This window comes from Pezoporus flaviventris, unplaced genomic scaffold (assembly GCF_033815535.1).
Source record: "Pezoporus flaviventris isolate CSIRO_AGI_PZ_B2104156 unplaced genomic scaffold, CSIRO_AGI_Pfla_v1 ptg000031l, whole genome shotgun sequence".
NCBI classification, from domain to species: domain Eukaryota; kingdom Metazoa; phylum Chordata; class Aves; order Psittaciformes; family Psittacidae; genus Pezoporus; species Pezoporus flaviventris.
This window is the reverse complement of record NW_026892579.1, coordinates 8,906,732-8,924,902: the sequence shown is the minus strand read 5'-3', so window position 1 is coordinate 8,924,902 and position 18,171 is coordinate 8,906,732. Positions and strand designations below refer to the sequence as shown.

Genomic DNA, 18,171 nt, shown 5'->3' with positions numbered 1-18,171 from the left:
TCAGCATTTTGTTTAAAAATACTATTAACTAGTCTACATTACTGCCATAATTTTATGCACTATCTGTATTATCGCACTGAAGCCACTCTAGATGTAAAGGCATTTTTACTAAAAATTTTACCCTGAGAAGGTTCATTGTAAAGAAAAGCTTCACAGCAGTGCAAAAAGAGAAGATATGTAATCTATTATTCTATTTACAAGACACATATATTTTAACCTCTCCTACTAGTACAATGTGTATAAACACCTGCTGGGTAGGAATGAAGGGGAGGAAGCCAAACTCTTCTCGGTGTTGCTCACTGAGAGGATGAGGCAATGGGCTCAAATTAAAACATGAAATTCCATCTGGACACTTGAAAACACTTTACTGTAAGGATATCAAACAATGGAACAGGTTGTCCAAAGGAGCTGTGAAGTCTCCATCTGTGGACACATTTAAAAGCCATCTGGATGTGGTCCTGGACAACCTGCTCTAGCTGACCCTGCTTGAGCAGGAGGTTTGGACTGGATGACTTCAAGAAGTCCCTTCCAACCTCAGATGTGGTGGAAGAGTACCACAACTGATCTTGCCTACTCACATCTGTAGCAGCAGCAACAACTATTTTTCTTGTCTTTGAAATAATAAAACCAAGGCTACAAAGCTTGTGCCAAATACTCTCTTAGGGAAGGGTTACGTTTACTAATTGTACTAGGAATAGATTGTCCTTTTACAAGCAGTTATGTTCTTGGGAATACTAAGAAAGACCATCCAGAAAAATCTTAAGATTCTTATCACTATTGCTAACAGCTTTGAATTGCAACTGAATCATTACAAAAACATATTTCCACTTTTGAAAAGTGTATTCTCAGTTAAAGTTGTACTCCAAGTGGACAGCTGACTGCATACTAACCCCAGTGACCTCCAGTCCTTCTGCAAAACTGTGCATTAACTGCCTTGTCATGAAAGTCCACCTCCTGAACCAAATTTGTTGTTAATTTGTACTAAGTCCTCATTCAAAAAAAAAAAAGTCTGAAACACTATTGTTAAGACAGTGTTTAATCAGAACAGATTTGATTACTTTTTAATCCTACTATGCACTCTCAAAATCTTACTATGTTTAAGAAACAGACTTTAAATAAAGCCAAGAAAACAGAACTTGTGATCTTCCACTGCTTCACCTATAAAAAGAATGAAGTTGGCATGGTAAATATTGCTCATGGAGGACATCACCTTCCTCAACTTTGTGAAAATTCATTTTCTTTTTATAATTTGTATATGAACTAAAGCTTTTTAGCAATGAATTCTCACGTGATGGTTATTCATTGCTGTGAAAAAAAGAGCTGTAATGAACACCTCTGCTTTAAGAAACCCAGACAGTGCCAATACCTATTCTAAGTGGTGAATGAAGCAGCAGAACTGCTGGCTCTTGAGAGTCCTTTCTCACACTGTGTATTCTCATGCAGAATAAAATATCACATGCCCACAATTTGTCATTACTTCAATTTCTTAGAATAAATGTTACTTTCTTTTGAATATCTATTTCCTACATATTCTGGCAGTGATCAGCATCTTGGATACAGTTTGTTAACAGTTAAGGAAATATCAAATATAGCCACTTCTTAATGTTTGCCTCAAATCTTTGAAAAGCAATTTCTTCTTTGTAAAGTGAGGAGGTTTGCCTTTTAAAAAATATAGTAAGAACCTTTCTTCCATAATTTGGCCTTAACATTTAATTAAATTGATTTATACACACACACACACACGATAAGCATATATTTATCTCAAAGCTTGCAAGCACTTCCAACTCCTAAGCCATTTCTCTTCACCACTATACAACTGTCAGGTCAGTGTCGCACACTAAGGGAGGAAAAGAGATGGACAGACACTTCCACCCCAACTACCCAGAACACATTTGCCAGATATAATGATTATCTTGATATCCTGAATGACCTCTGGCTTGCCTCTCAAGAAAATCAGCTTTTTCTTCAGTTTCTTCAAATTAGTTTTCACTTTCTTCTTCACTGATGCTTGTCATCTCCGAAAAGCCCTCTATGCTTTCATGTATAGATAACATTAGTATTTTGCAGACCATTCTGTTAATTAGAATGAGACAAACAGTAGTTCTGTCAGTAAAAGAACTATTTAACCAACTGTTAGAAGCAGCTGTGTGGTTTACCTCTGAGGAGGTCAGTATTTACCTGGAATAATAACAGGTATTCAGTTTGGGAAATCAAGAAATGAACACTGACTTTGGTCTGCTGTGCAGACCAGAAAAGCAGAAAGATGTGTCCAATTGCTACTATGAGGAAGGCAAATTCAAATGCAAGTTGACGAAATAGTGGGGTAATTCAGAGGTAAGAAATTGTAGAGCGATGCTAGTGAATCTCCTGATTACTGCACTGTGCTCTTCGCATTGCCCCACCATTTTTTGGACTTTATGCAAACCAGTATGAAAATCTTTAGTAGTTTATTGAAAATTCATCACAACCAAGTGGATAACTTTCTCCTGAGACTGTTTACTTGCTCAGTCCATGTAGCATTAAGACAGAATCTCAAACACTCACAATTCTGTTCTCAATAGCTCCATGCCTCGATGCTTTTAAAATATTTTTGAAGCATATTTTTGTGAAAGAGCTTCAATGGTAGATTTGATAACTCCATGCTACCTACGATTATATATTTTGGTATCAGTCCCAATCGCAGTCCTTCCACGTTCTGCAGCAATCATTCTGCTACAAGGCACTGGTTGTAAGTCATACATGGCCTTAAGGGAAGTTGCAGAAATCGCTGTTTTTGAGATCCCTCCAACCCGCTTTTCTTTTTCCCCCCTAACTATTTTTTCATGCAGAAGTGGGAGGACAGAAAACAGACTGAAATCTAAACATAAATTTTTCCAGCAGTACCATGGGCAAGAATCACAGAAAAATAAACTCTTTCAATACAGACCTATTGTTGTGGTTTAAGCTCAGTCGTAAATCAGCCACAGTCCTTGCTCACTCCCTCCACTTTCCTCCCTCTGATCACAGAGGGATGGGGAGGAGAATCGAAAGAATGTAACTCCCACCGGCTGAGATAAGAGCAGTCCAGTAACTAAGGCATAACACAAACCACTGCTGCTGCCACCAATAATGATAAAGGAAATAACAAGGGGAGAGAATACAATACAACCCGCCAACTGATACCCAGCTCGACCAAGCAGCGAACTAGCCCTTCTGGGTAACTCTAAGTTTACATCCTGGGCATGACGTGCTGTGGTACAGAATACCTCTTTGGCTAGTTTGGGTCAGGTGTCCTGTCTCTACTTCCTCCCAGCTTCCCCTCCTCCCTGGCAGAGCATGAGACTCACGAAGTCCTTAGCCAGACTAAACATCTGAGCAGTAATTAAAAACATTGGTGTTATTAGCACTGTTCCCAGGCCGAAAGTCAAAACCACAGCACTGCACCAGCTACTAAGAAGGAGAAAAAATGACTGATACTACTGAACCCAGGACACCTATACTAACCGCAGAGGAGTCTGGCTTTGGGGAAGCTTAACATAAGCATTAGCTTTAAAAAATTGTACAGGTGCAAAAGTCCATTAAGGTAAAAGAACTATTTAAGGAATGCAAAGAATAGGAATCAAAACAACATTAAGTGGTTGTAATCTCAAACCAACATTCACTGCAGTGCAACAGAACTCTTACAGATCAAACAGAAGACTGTTGCTAACCTACCGCAATTGCAGATTAAGGCCAATTTTTAGAATTTCAATTAAATTAATAAGTTAATAAACTGTGTCACTTAATCCTCTAATTTAACTTCTTAAGAAGATTACTTTTCAAACACATAACGACAGACATTAGGATAATAAAATTTTTACAAGTATTTAATTATATTATCGGTTAAGAGATAGCAGAAGTATAATAGACAAAAATGTGTAAAAGATGCAGAAAACCAAATGCTTCATGTGCTCAGGTGTTATTTTGGAACAATAAATTAACTTAAATAAAAAGTGGGGCAATGGGAAGAGCACAGCGCAGTAATCAGGAGACTGACTAGCATCATTCTACAATTTTATGATCACCATCACAAGAACCATTACCTCTAATGACAACAGAAATACTAGACAAGAGTTTTAAGGTCATGTGGGAAAAATTTGATTACTAAGTATTGATTCCAATAGATTTTCACTTTTATCTCTAACATACAGGATTCCCTCCAATGTGTACATACCTCCATCGACTATTATAAAGAGTGCCTTTTTATTACCAAATGAACTTCACATGACTGTCAACAAAACTTCAGTACAGAAATCTTATTAAAAAATCCAGTGTTCGAGAACACGGGGCAGGAAAAACAATACATCCATTAAATGGACATAAGGTTTGTTTGAATTACGATCTCCTTTTATGTTTTACTTTTAGATAAACTGAAACCAAATTTATCTCTCAGAAAGAGATACAAATTTGTAAATTTTGTTGCACCCTAAAAATAATTATTAAAACAAGTAACAGTTTTAAGAATTGATTCATAATTATGTATGAATCACAATTCATTTCTCAGAACTGTTCTTACATTCTCCAATAAAATATATGCTAAGTTGTAAGCAAATGTTGAGAATCAACATTTGACATGTATCATGTCAAAGGCTACTAGGTGGTAAAGGGGCTCAAGATAGTTGGTCAGCATTCAAGAACCATTTCTTCAAAGCTCAGGATCAGAGTGTGCCAATGAGTAGGAAGTCAAGTAGGGGAGTCAGGTGACCAGCATGGTTAAACAAGGAACTGCTGGGCAAACTCGTACGGAAAAAGAGAATCTATGGATTATGGAAGGAGGGGCTGGCCACTTGGGAGGAATATAGGACAGCTGTTAGAGGATGTAGGGAAGCAATTAGGACAGCTAAGGCCTCCTTGGAACTTAATCTGGCAAGTCAGGTCAAGGACAATAGAAAGGGCTTCTTCAAATACATAGCAAATAAAACTAACACAAGAAGCAGTATAGGCCCACTGCTGAACGAGGTGGGTGCCCTGGAGACAGAGGATATAAAGAAGGCAGAGGTGTTGAATGCCTTCTTTGCCTCTGTCTTTACTCCTGCAGACTCTCCCGGGGGGACCCAGATTCCTATAACCGCAGAAGGAGTCAGGATAAAGGAGGAGGTTGCTTTGGTAGATGAGGATTGGGTTAGGGATCAGTTAAGTAATCTGGACATCTATAAATCGATGGGTCCAGATGGAATACACCCACGCATGCTGAGGGAGCTGGTGGAGGTCATTGCTGAGCCACTCTCCATCATCTTTGGTAAGTCGTGGGAAACAGGTGAGGTGCCTGAGGATTGGAGGATGGCAAATGTCACGCTGGTCTATAAGAAGGGAAAGAAGGAGGACCCGGGTAATTATAGACCAGTCAGCCTTACCTCCATCCCTGGAAAGGTGATGGAACAACTTATTCTTGACACCATCTCTAGGCATATAAAGGATAAGGGGGTCATTAAGAGCAGCCAACATGGCTTTACCAAGGGGAAGTCATGTTTGACCAAACTTATAGCCTTCCATGAGTAAGTAGCTAGGTGGACGGGTGATGGTAGAGCGGTAGATGTGGTTTTTCTTGATTTCAGTAAGGCATTTGATACTGTCTCCCACAGCATCCTCATAGATAAGCTAAGGAAGTGTGGGCTTGATGATCAGGTAGTGAGGTGGATCAAGAACTGGTTGGAAGGAAGAAGGCAGAGAGTTGTGGTCAATGGGACAGAATCTAGCTGGAGGTCTGTGACTAGTGGAGTCCCTCAGGGGTCGGTGCTGGGACCAGTGCTGTTTAATATTTTCATCAACGACCTGGATGAGGGAACTGAGTGTACCCTCAGCAAGTTTGCTGATGATACTAAAGTGGGAGGAGTGGCTGACACACCAGAGGGCCGTGCTGCCATTCAAGGAGACCCGGACAGGCTGGAGAGTTGGGTGGGGAGGAACTTGATGAAATTCAACAAGGGCAAGTGTAGAGTCTTGCATCTGGGGAAGAACAATCCCATGTACCAGTACAGGTTGGGGGCTGACCTGCTGGACAGTAGTGAAGGGGAAAGGGACCTGGGGGTCCTGGTGGATAGGAGGATGACCATGAGCCAACACTGTGCCCTTGTGGCCAAGAAGGCCAATGGCATCCTAGGGTGCATTAGAAAAGGTGTGGTTAGTAGGTCAAGAGAGGTTCTCCTCCCCCTCTACTCTGCCTTGGTGAGGCCGCATCTGGAATATTGTGTCCAGTTCTGGGCCCCTCAGTTCAAGAAGGACAGGGAATTGCTTGAAAGAGTCCAGCGCAGGGCAACGAAGATGATTAAGGGAATGGAACATCTCTCTTATGAGGAGAGGCTGAGGGAGTGATGTCCAGTGATAGGACAAGGGGCAATTGGTGTAAACTGGAGCATAGGAGGTTCCATGTGAACATCAGGAAAAATTTCTTTACTGTGAGAGTGACAGAGCACTGGAACGGGTTGCCCAGAGGGGTTGTGGAGTCTCCTATGTTGGAGATATTCAAGGCCCACCTGGACAAGTTCCTGTGTGATGTACTCTAGGTTACCCTGCTCTTGCAGGAGGGTTGGACTAGATGATCTTTTGAGGTCCCTTCCAACCCTTAGGATTCTGTGATTCTGTGTATGTACCTCAATATTTTAAGACACAGAACTGCTTATTTAGGATTGCCCAAGGAAGAGCTTTATTTTGTAATAATGCCATCATGATGGCTACATTGCCTTACGACATTGCTGTTGTTGCCCCATTCCTGGCGATGTTCAAGGCCAGGCTGGATGGGGCCTTGAGCAACCTGGTCTAGTGGAAGGTGTCCCTGCCTGTGGCAGGGGGTTGGAACTAGATGATCTTCAAGGTCCCTTCCAACCCAAATCATGCCATGATTCTATGTTACATTAAAGGTTCAAAACCATTACATTCTTCCTCAGTTTTCTTCTTCCCCTTTACCCAGACAAGAGTGTTCCTTATATGTACTTTTCCATAAATAAATTCTGAGCTCTTTAAACTTACCTACATTTTTCAGCAGTGTCTGTTTTTGAGGCACACCCATGCAGTACTCTAAAATACTAGATCAGAATAAAAATATGCAGCAATATAGATACTGTCCCACTCCCTATCTAGTCCAGTAAATCACAGAATCATAGAATCGTTAGGGTTGGAAAGGACCTTAAGATCATCTAGTTCCAACCGCCCTGCCATGGGCAGGGACACCTTACGTTAAATCATATCACCCAAGGCCTCGTCCAACCTAGTCTTGAACACTGCCAAGGATGGAGCATTCACAACCTCCCTGGGCAACCCATTCCAGTGCCTCACCACCCTAACAGGAAAGAATTTCCTTCTTATATCCAACCTAAACTTCCCCTGTTTAAGTTTTAACCCGTTACCCCTTGTCCTGTCACTACAGTCTCTAATGAAGAGTCCCTCTCCAGCATCCCTATTGGCCCCCTTCAGATACTGGAAGGCTGCTATGAGGTCTCCACGCACCCTTCTCTTCTCCAGGCTGAACAGCCCCAACTTCCTCAGCCTGTCCTCATACGGGAGGTGCTCCAGTCCCCTGATCATCCTCGTCAGTACAGCAAGAGAGACACGGTAACATACTTCAGAAAAGCTATCTGCTTTCTAGAAAAAATTGTGGAGGTTGTTTTTCCCTTCCCTCCCCCCGCCTCCAAAAGAACTGAACTTCACTATCCAACATCATAATGTGGGTCTCAATCTAATCTGACTCTACTTCCTATCAAATTCATGCCTCAGTGTCACCTAGTTGCTCTGTGAACTGATCATTTTAAAGGTATTTATCTCTAACAGCAGCTTGTATCAGGTAAGAAAAAGGATACATGAGCAGAGGTGAAAAGTTAAAATAAGTTAAAAAAATATATACACTTTGATTTGAAAATGCTTTTATCAGCAGCTTCTGTTTTTCTCAATTAACACTGCAACTGGGAGCAAACACATTACTCCTGATTCTCACCTTTTCTCCACTGTTCTTTATTCCTGCCTTCTCTCATCAATCTGCTACTGAATCTCAGAAGGAAAATTCAGATTAAGGGTCTTTGTTTATTTTATGTAAAATGCAACATAAATATACTTAGTAGGACTTATGGTTAAAATTTTCCACCAGAGAAAACAATGAAGAATAGCTCTTTCAAAATAACTTTCATTGCTCTCAAAATATCTCACACTTAGAAGCACTTTCTACTCACCTCAAACAAAATGTAAAGCACTGTTCTAGGGGACAGTAATTTGGACCTATTACAAGTCAATGGCTGTCTTTACACTGGCAAGGAGGCATTTCTTTTAAGAAGGGTATTTCTTACAGGATTCTTGATGGGATGGCATTCTTCATGTCCTTTACAGTAAGTTTTCAGTTTTGAAGAAAAGACCACAAAATTGCCATATCCTGGGAATAACTTCTTTAGCCAACCCGTGATTTCTCACTGTTTTAATACTGAAAATATATTTCTCCTAGCATCACTCAAGGCAAGAGAAAGCCTGATACAAGTACTACCTTTTTTAAATTACATTTAAAAATTAAAATTGGAGATTCTAACTTTGTCAATTCTCAAAAATGTCAATTTACATCAAAAAAAGCAATGGGCATAATTCCAAAAAGAGGATGCTCTCCATATTCTTTACTGGTCAGCAAGGAGCCAAGTCACTCAAGTTCAAAACAGCTTTTCAATAGGACTAAGGTCAACCAGAAGTAGAAACCATAGTTGAAGATCAAGCAAATCTTTTATGAAGCACAAGGTACATTCAGATTGTTGCAAAAGGAAGACATAAGAAGATTTACATGACTAACTTGTTTACCAAATAGGCCTTGTGTTCACATACACATAAACAACACATTTATGCCTTTAAGTACACATAAACTTATATAGTGGATGCAATTCCTTATGTTAAGTACTACATCTGTGGTACACTTTATTTATAAACAAATAATGCTTAATAAAACAATGCTCTATAATACAGTCTTCTGGCAAAGCTCTGCACTGATAGACAAGATTCTTAAATTCAATTCCAAGCTTTCAGGCTGTAGATTTTGAAGCACTTCTGTGAATAATTTAATCATTCCAACAATAGCTCAATGAATTATAGTGAGAAAACAGTCACGCTTAAGATTTCAGTAAGAAGTACGGAGAGCTACCACTGCCTGTATTTCAGGGGTAGGCTTGCTTTTTTTTCTTTTATCTTTTGTTTTGCGGGTGGGTTGGGGTTATTTTTTTGTTTGGCTCTACTGTTTTCTGATAATGTTTTGGTTGGTTTGTGGGTTATTAATTTATTTATTTTTTAATACAAAAGGATGCCTTCCTACCAGTTTATGGAGTTGCAAGCAATACATTTACATACTATTTTATTGTTTTCTTTAGTCATCAGCACATTACAGTAGGCATTGCACTAAAATGCGTAATTCCATCCTTCTGAAGTTTCATGTATCACTGTCTTCCGAGTACAGGAGGATCAAAACTGGTCATAATTGTATCTTTATGCACCCTCTCCATAGTTGCATAAGACAACTGATGATTCTAATACTCTAGGAAGCAAAAGGCTTCTTCCAACTTATCTGTGATATACACCGAGAAAGCACTTTACTTGATAATATCAGTCAATATTCACACATCACTTGTGTTATAATGTCTGTATCATTTATCTGACAGATGACAGAATTAATGATTATTACATTTGCTGTGTTTGCATCTGAATGGCACCAGACCAGAGTCAAAGGACTTTCAAACAACAAAAGTTGCTGTTAGCAGTTTCATACCAATAGCCTTGGCTAGACAAAGCTAGATAACAAATGTTAAAGACATAGTACCTTCTGATGGCAACAAAGAACCAAGAGTTAAACATATCATCTTACACTTTTTAATGATTTATTCACATATTTACTTAAAACTGCATATAGCCACAAGATAGTTGGGAGGTACCCTATTTTATTAGGCAAACTGCTTTTCCATCTCTCCCACATCTACATGTTTGTGATGACTATTACAAATACCTTATTACAATCCTAGTATCAAAACACTGCACCCTCAAAATGAGAAAACCTTTCAAAATAATACCATCATCCCACATAAACACACCTCAATCCAATAAACCAGCACATTACCAGGCATTACTACTATTTAAGCAGCAAAAACCAAATATGCCTTTCCTTGTCAAAGGCCCACTGTTCCTAAAGCCACTGCTGACACACCATCTACTAAAAGATCCCAACCAATTCATCTTGGGACTCAATTTTTTTTTAAAATCCATGGATTAGCAATGTACAGTCTACTACAGGACGCAGTTCTGAAATAAGATTTTTACCCATATTATCTTTGAACGTAATTTATCACCACAATCAGCAGGCCAAGAAAAGCCACCATCCAAAATACAAAGTAGACCAAGGATAGTTTGTATAAGGTGATCAAAACCTTAACATGAATGTATAAAAGGATTGTAAGTACATGTGATCTTATCAATCTAATGCTTTGTAGCTGTAAAAGGCTTCTGAAGAAATTACTGTTCATTTTAAAGTTTTTATCTGAATAAATGTAGAACTCTGCCATAATTACAGAAATGCAGCATGCACACACATCTGCCCTTCAGTTCTTTATTTTAAACCACAGTCAATACCAACTTCGTAATCATAATTAATGCCTCATAATTTCACAAAGTAGAAAATGAAAATTTCTTCTGAATTCTTTCTGAATTCTTTTGCATGTTCAGAAAACAAAATTTTAGATGACTTTATATTAGTACAACAGCAGAACTTAGCTTATAGGAGGCTCCCTGACAATTCAAGAAATCTAGTCCTTGAGGTTCAGATATTAAAATAAAATAAGTATTAAAATAAAAACCCAAAACAAAACAAAAAAACACCCCAACCCTTCTTTTGCGTAACTTCAGTTACAAGAAGTATGAGCACAAGTTTAAAAGAAACCCCCAAAAACACAAGCCCTGAGCCTCAAATCTTGTTAACATCATTACAGATAGATTCTACAACAGTAGCAAGTGGAAAATTACTACGAATTAACAACAACAACTCCTATATTTAATGTTATTTAAAAATCAAAGTGTTACCTAAGGCAATTACCTTGCAGCCTTTTAATATCTACAGGGAAAAGCCTAAGGGAAAATAATTGACTTTGCTAATTTTACCCTTGGCAATTATAAAATAGCTCTGCATTTCATTACGACTACAGAATTTCACATCTAATTGTCAGCCCCGAGAGAAGCACAGAGATAAATGCATCATACACAAGCTCAGACTAGAGTTTAACAACACAATAAAATTATCTCAGTTCAATTAATGCTAAAACTCTGTTTATTTTAAATTCTAGTCTATACAACAGCTATGCATGCCTATAGAGGTTACAGCCTACCATGGTCAGTACCATGCATGTAACGATACAACATTGCTCATTTCATTAGCCAATTTGCTGAGCTACCAAGTAAATGCCAGCAAAGAAGCAGTACTGTGATTTTTACTTTTTACATCAAAGAAAACAAAACATTATGAAGGAAAAAAGTCACAGTTATTTCACACTGCTGAAAAACAGATGCCAGATTTGAAAATTCATCATTTACAAAAGAATAAATACAGTATGTTTAAATCATTGCACCTGTCAAGAGATTTCTATAGCTTGTACTTCAATTTTTTCTAACTTTGCTAGTAGGGTTAGATGTATGAAAAAGAATAATTTACTAAGTCAATCAGTTTCCATAATGGCATCCCACTTATCGTATGTAGAAGCTATGAAAGTATTTAGATGTCAGAAAAATGAAAAAAAGTGCTAAAATGTTTTGGCAGAATTTCCCAACATGCGGTATAATGATTGCTTTTAAAAAAAAGAAGAAGAAAAAAAAGTGTATCTTTGCACTTGTGCTTCATTTCACTGTAGGCTTGTTTCCTGGCAAGTCTTCAGGAATTATATTCCTGCTGCAATACTTAATAATGTACTAAATGCAAAGTAATAGGTGTGACATTTTATAAGTTTCCTCTTATCTTGAAACAAAAAATTGATGTAGGGTTAAATCCTTTGCCCCATCTTAAGAATCTTATTAAGTATTAAAATTTAAATGAACAGGTACAAATCAGCAATAATTAGTAAAATCAATTGCACCCCATTTTGGTTATGGTATGACTAAATTTTTGCACTATTTAAAACTTTTCTTAATACTTACTACCAGTTACCACCATAAAGGCTTAACTCGCTATTCCAGCAGACTGACATCTAATTTTCTGTCTCTTCTCCGGAATCTCAGCTCTATGTTACAAAATGACACCACTTTTGAAAGAAACTGTCACACTCATGATCAAAGCAGTACAGAAATACTCAACCACCATCACGATGAGCTTTAGCGTGAGAATCTAAAAACATAGACTCCTTAAGCTCATGATTAAAATTATGTTGACTATTGACAACTGCATGCATGGCAAACATTTATTTACATTAGGATGTACAGCAATCTTCAGACGTATGAAGAGCATCCCTGCAAAAATGAACAGTCTGCTGTTTCCACTGGATGGCACATCAGTTCTTCAGCCATATACATAATTAGGTGTTAACTCTAGACTGGCACATGGATGCCCAGGAATCTACCTCCACCATAGGAAGTTTAAAGATCAAGCCAAACAAACATGTAAAGAATAATTTGTTGTAGCTGATCCTATCTGGGGAAAAGAAGAACCTGGTACAAAACGATCTCTTAAGGTCTCCATCAGGCTCATTTTCTAAGACCATACATATATACAATTTGTTTGTCATGAAAAACTTGTAAAGTTTCAAAGAGTTTGACTAAGCAGCTGGATTGCAGCTGCCCTTTAGAAGACAGCACGTCCACATTAATAGGGCAATCCAATACGCAGGGACATCCAAATGCCTAACAACATAATTTCATAAGGAGTAAAAAGTCACCCGAGTGTTGTGTAGACAAAGCAGTGAAGCCTTTTCCCCCAAGAATTCCCTAAGACTGACAAACCATCCACAAAGCATAAGGTAAAACAAAATAAAAAACCAAACACTTCTTCAGCTAGCAGTCTGCCAGAGGTGGTGCAGTCATAAGCATGCCACCACATACACATTAAATTCACCAAACAAACCACTTATCCATTACCACAGTGCTCCAGAATGTATACCGAGGACATCACCACAGTAATCCTACAGGGCAGCGGTAAACATGTTCACAGCAACAGCAGCCTGTCAACCCACCTAAAGCTATAACATAAGTATGCTTATCTTTAAAGGATGTTCCATATATGCAGACGTATGCAAACTGCTGATTTTTTAAAGGGCCTCTCTTTCAGAAGAGTCACTAATTCTTACTTGCTCTGGCAGTAAATATTTTTTCTTTTTACCTTGGTATTCTGCAACTGTGCAAGGCTTGTGCAAGCATTTGCTAGAAGAAAATCTCCACTCAAAACAGCCATTTTATTTCCAAACTGCATATCTTTCAGCGGGCCATCGCAGGACTTGAGCTCACCAATATTCACTATGCCACGATGCACCAGAAAGGCAGTGTGGATCAGTTCTGTGATCTCAGCCAGACTTCTTTGACTGAAAGCAAAGAAAAAGTACACTTATTTTTGATACTATCAATAAAATATATATTCTTAGGGGAAACCAAAAACCCACAAAAAAACAAACAGAAACCAACCACACGTGCTAAACAGATGTTTTATGAATTATCACATAGTTCTTCTATGCACTTCCAGAAGCCACAACCAGAAGGTGTTAAGCACAGAGAACTATCACTGTGTATTTCGAGGTAAGCTGCAGGTACCACAGGTTCCATCTGGAGCTGTCATTTGTTTGAATTCTTTCGCAAAACAAAGCTAAGTAATCAATACAGTCTTTATGGTGCTTTCTTTTTTTTTGTTTTGTCTTCTAGAAGCTTGAGGGACACTGACATGAAGAAACTGCCAAGCAGAAAGAACTGATGGGAAGGAACAAAGAACATATCAGCAAAGGAGTCACCAGCAGGCTGATCTGAACGCAGTAAGAATGCTGCAGTCAATGACTGCTCAAATTAGAGTTAAATTAATAATGGGATACCTTGCAGTTCAATAATACTTGGGGGGGGGGGGGGGGGAGTTACAGGGGCGAAAGGGGAAACAGCTGAACCTTTTAAAACCATACTAATGATATTTCACTGGCTGTTTTAGTCAGAAGAGGCAGAGAAGCAGAGGTGATTGTCCAGCAAAGGGCGCAGAACAAATTTTATTTGTATAGGTTTGCAAATCACTTCTTATTCCAACACACTGTGCCACATCCTGAATTTAGAGGTTCAAATCCCTGTGAGACGCTGGCCACAAAGGTTATCTCATAGGGGCTTGCCCTCTGCTTATTTTCATTTTCAGAAAAGGCATGACAAGAGTCATTAGCACAACCCTCTCCTCCCCTCTTTGCACAATTCAACCCTGCAGACCCCGACAGTTAGTGACTGTCACTCCAAGGAGCCCAGAGATGTCACCTCAGCTCAGAACTACAACAGGGCAATGAACAAACATAGTAACTGAGCAGGGACAAGTGGAGGGGGGAACTGGGCAACTGGAGCATTCTCTTAATGCTGCAAACCTTGACACACACAGACTTTCCCCCTAGGAAATCTTCAGCACATTCACATGTTTTCTGACTCAAGCAGTTCCCTTTATGTCATGAAGACTTCACATACGAGCAGAGAGGAAATTCAATGCATGCTCTCAACTAGACAGATGATTAAAAGGCCCTAAAGTTCAAATCAAATTGCACCCTAGTACAAAGGTGTATTATGCTCCCTGTGCTTATTCAAGAAGTGACCAGGAGCTGAGTAACCAAACTGCTCCATACCTTCACATACACGTACACCTGTTCACACACGCTCAGCTTAGATTTTGCCTCAGTACCAGCGTAGTACTGAGTAAATTAACACTGTTTCCTCAGGACAGTGCAGATGTGTTGCAACCACATTGAATGATATTAAAGTAACCTTCTGCCCCAAATATTTCTGACCTGCAAAGAACCCCAGCAGCAACTGTTTCAGGCCAGTGATCTGCGCCAATTAGCAAGAGAAGAGCTAGTAGAGCCTGGGCAGGCATGCAAAAGGTAGATGAACTGGGACATGAGGTTAAACAGAGGTTCCCAACATATTTTATCACACACACACAAAAAACTTATGCTGTTTTTAAAACTGCCTTTATAATTCACAATTTTTGCTCCATATAGAGAAAAACAACCTGAAAACAATACAGCCAGCCATTCTCCATGTAGACAGTAGAACTGAAGATGGACGCTGTTTTTCAAAGAGGCTAGGAAGAAACTCCCAAAACCTACAGCTGCAGTATTGTAATCACATTTGGCTCAGCTCTAACAAAGGGTTAATAAAATTTCAAGCTCGGAGAAAAAGACTAACAAGACATCCCGATGCTCCTGCTGTCATTGCCAGGGCAGCCCTTGCAGGAAATGTCCATATCAATTCAGGTTATCAGATGGACAGCTGATCAACATTAAACAGACTTGGCTCTGGGCAGATTGAGCCGAGCTACCTGTTATGAATAGCAATGAGAGCCCTCTGCTCTCTGCTGCCGAGCTCTGCCATTTCCGACTGCCGCAGATCCCAGGACATATGGGGATCCCTAGTGACGAGCACATAAAGCTGCAGCTAACTCAAGCGAAGGCTCATTTCCCCCAGCTGAAAGCAGGCATTAATATCCTGAGGAGATCAGGCCCGCCTCCACGACCCCCAACTACTGAAGCAAAACAATGACTGTCCTATTTCTTCATTTAATAGGCTTTTAATGAAGGAAATCAAAATCCCCTCTTTGACTTCAGCATCACTCTTCATGAAAAGGTTACACAAATACATCAGTGTCATGCTTTCCAAATGTTCAGGATCTGGATGTTTTAATTTCTTTTTCCACAATCCATTTGTTCTCCAAACGGTATTCATATTATCTGTGCTAACAAGAACCATATTAGGGAGATAATCTGCCTCTAATTCTGATCTTATACACTGCTGCTCCACCCTCTCTCTTTAGCAAACTAAAAATATAAGAACCAAAGCTACTGCAGAAATCCTAGGCAATAGATTTTTTAATATTTCTTTTTGTGAGAACCTCCATAATACCCAGGCATAATAAGAAGTCCACAGCACTGCTACAGATACAGGAAGGTTCTTGACATGACTTTGTAAAGGCCAGCATCCCACAAAGAAAACCTGCTGTTATCAAGATGCTATTGAATGGTTAAAGCAATACCGTATACAGCTTTCTTAACCTGAAGTACAAGTCACTGATTAAGTAATTCTGTATTTGAAAGCAGCTAATCTCAAAATAAAAAAAAAAAATGTTTATGCAGTGCTGAATTTAGAACAACAAGATATGACAGTGTACAAAAGCAGAAACAACAGGGCAATGGGATTATAGACTCCTACTGATTCCATCCTGTTCCTGCTCCACAGCCCATGTTCAGACAACAAAGAAGTGGTTACCACAAGAATTAGCTACATAGCAAGGCAGTACTGAGAAAACAGTCAATATCTTTAAAACACCTGAAGTTCCTGAATGGAAGCAGGCTAAGAACTGGGAACGCTTTTTCACCAAATGCTAATATATTTCCACAGCCTTCGCCTCTGAACCAAGCACTCCCTGCAAGCCATCACCAAATACCCCAGAGACTCTACTTACAGACAACATGTTTCAGGAGATGATACCATTTTGTGCTCCACATGTGCCCTAATGTCCTCTTCTTTCTCCCCTTCCAAAAGTCAACCCATGTGCAGGAATGGTTATTCCAAAAAGGATGGTACAGAGACTCAGGCAGTACGTGGGGGACCTTACTAAGAAGTTCTGATGGAGAAAAACAGTTACAAGTCCTACTGTTAGGTGCTTACTTAACCAGAGTTAATTGTGAAATACAGCCCACCCTTCCCTCCTTAACTAAGATATCAGAAAGGCTGAGGTTGGAAGGGACCACTGGGGGCAATCTAGTCCAACCCTGCCACTCAAGCAGGGCCACCAAGACACCGTCACCCAGGACCACATCCAGGCAGCTTTTCAGTATCTCCAAGGATGGAGACTCCACAACCTCTGTTTCTGTAAGCAGGACATACTGGCTCGTCACTCTTTCAAGTCAATTACTATCTACCAATACTTTTCCCCCCACCTCTCCCAGTTTTTTGTAAGATCCTCAGACTTGTTCTTGGTTCTCTCTCTTTTTTCACCCTACTCTGCTATGGTTTAAGCCCAGTTGGTAACTGAGAACCACCCAGCCACTCGCTCTCTCTCTCCCTTCTTCCCCTTCCCTGCTCCTGGAGGGATGGGGAGGAGACTTGAAAGAATGTAACTCCCACGGGTTGAGATAAGAACAGTCTAGTAGCTAAGGTATAACATAAAAATGCTACTGCTGCCACCAATACTAATAATGATAAGGGAAATAACAAGGGGAGAGAATACAGAACTAAAAGGGGAAAAGAAAAAGAAAACAATAAACACAAATGGTGCCCAATATAACTGCTCACCACCCACCGACCGATACCCAGCCCAACCCAAGCAGCGATCTCCTTCTGGGTGACTCCCCCCAGTTTATATACTGGCCATGATGTGCTGTGGTATGGAATACCCCTTTGGCTAGTCTGGGTCAGGCATCCCATCTCTGCTTCCTTCCAGTTTCTTGTTCCCCTCCTCACTTGCAGAGCATGAAACTGAAAAGTCCTTTATCAGAGTGAGCTCTACTTAGCAACACTAAAAGCATCGGTGTTATCAGCAGTGTTCCCAGAAAACACAGCACCGCACCAGCTACTAAGAAGAAGAAAAATAACACAGCTGAACCCAGGACATGTATTTAATGAAAATCTGACTTCACAGACCCTTCCTGCTTGTAGTGCGCAAAAGAGAACAGCATCTAAGTGGCCTCTTCTTCTGCTCTTGACTCTGTGTTCCCGCACTTCTAGTACCAGGATACCTAACCTAGATCTCTGTAAAATGCTTGATACAAAGTATCTCTTAGATTGTAAGCACCTCCAGCTGTAACTGTCATTCTAGAAAGTACAAAGGACCTACTAACCTTATTAGTAATCAAAAAACTACTCAGCAAGGTCCATTGGGGCTATATTGACTCTCTGACTGTGAAACACCAGCTTGCAGGAAAATACTAGAAAAATGCAAAATTAGGTTATATAGACAATTAGATCCTAAACCAAGTGCAGTTTCTTTCTTCCCCTTGCCCCTCTCCC

General features: G+C 39.7%; 1 protein-coding gene across 3 annotated transcripts in view; it reads right to left on the bottom strand.

Annotated features, from left to right (window-relative positions):
• PDSS2 (decaprenyl diphosphate synthase subunit 2) overlaps positions 1–18,171 on the bottom strand; it is a 121,154-nt gene that overhangs the window by 33,103 nt on the left and 69,880 nt on the right. For all 3 annotated transcript variants that reach the window (XM_061460203.1, XM_061460202.1, XM_061460201.1), the window contains one exon: positions 13,319–13,517. In XM_061460203.1, coding sequence (XP_061316187.1) covers positions 13,319–13,517 — 199 coding nt within the window. The remainder of the gene's footprint in view (positions 1–13,318; positions 13,518–18,171) is intronic.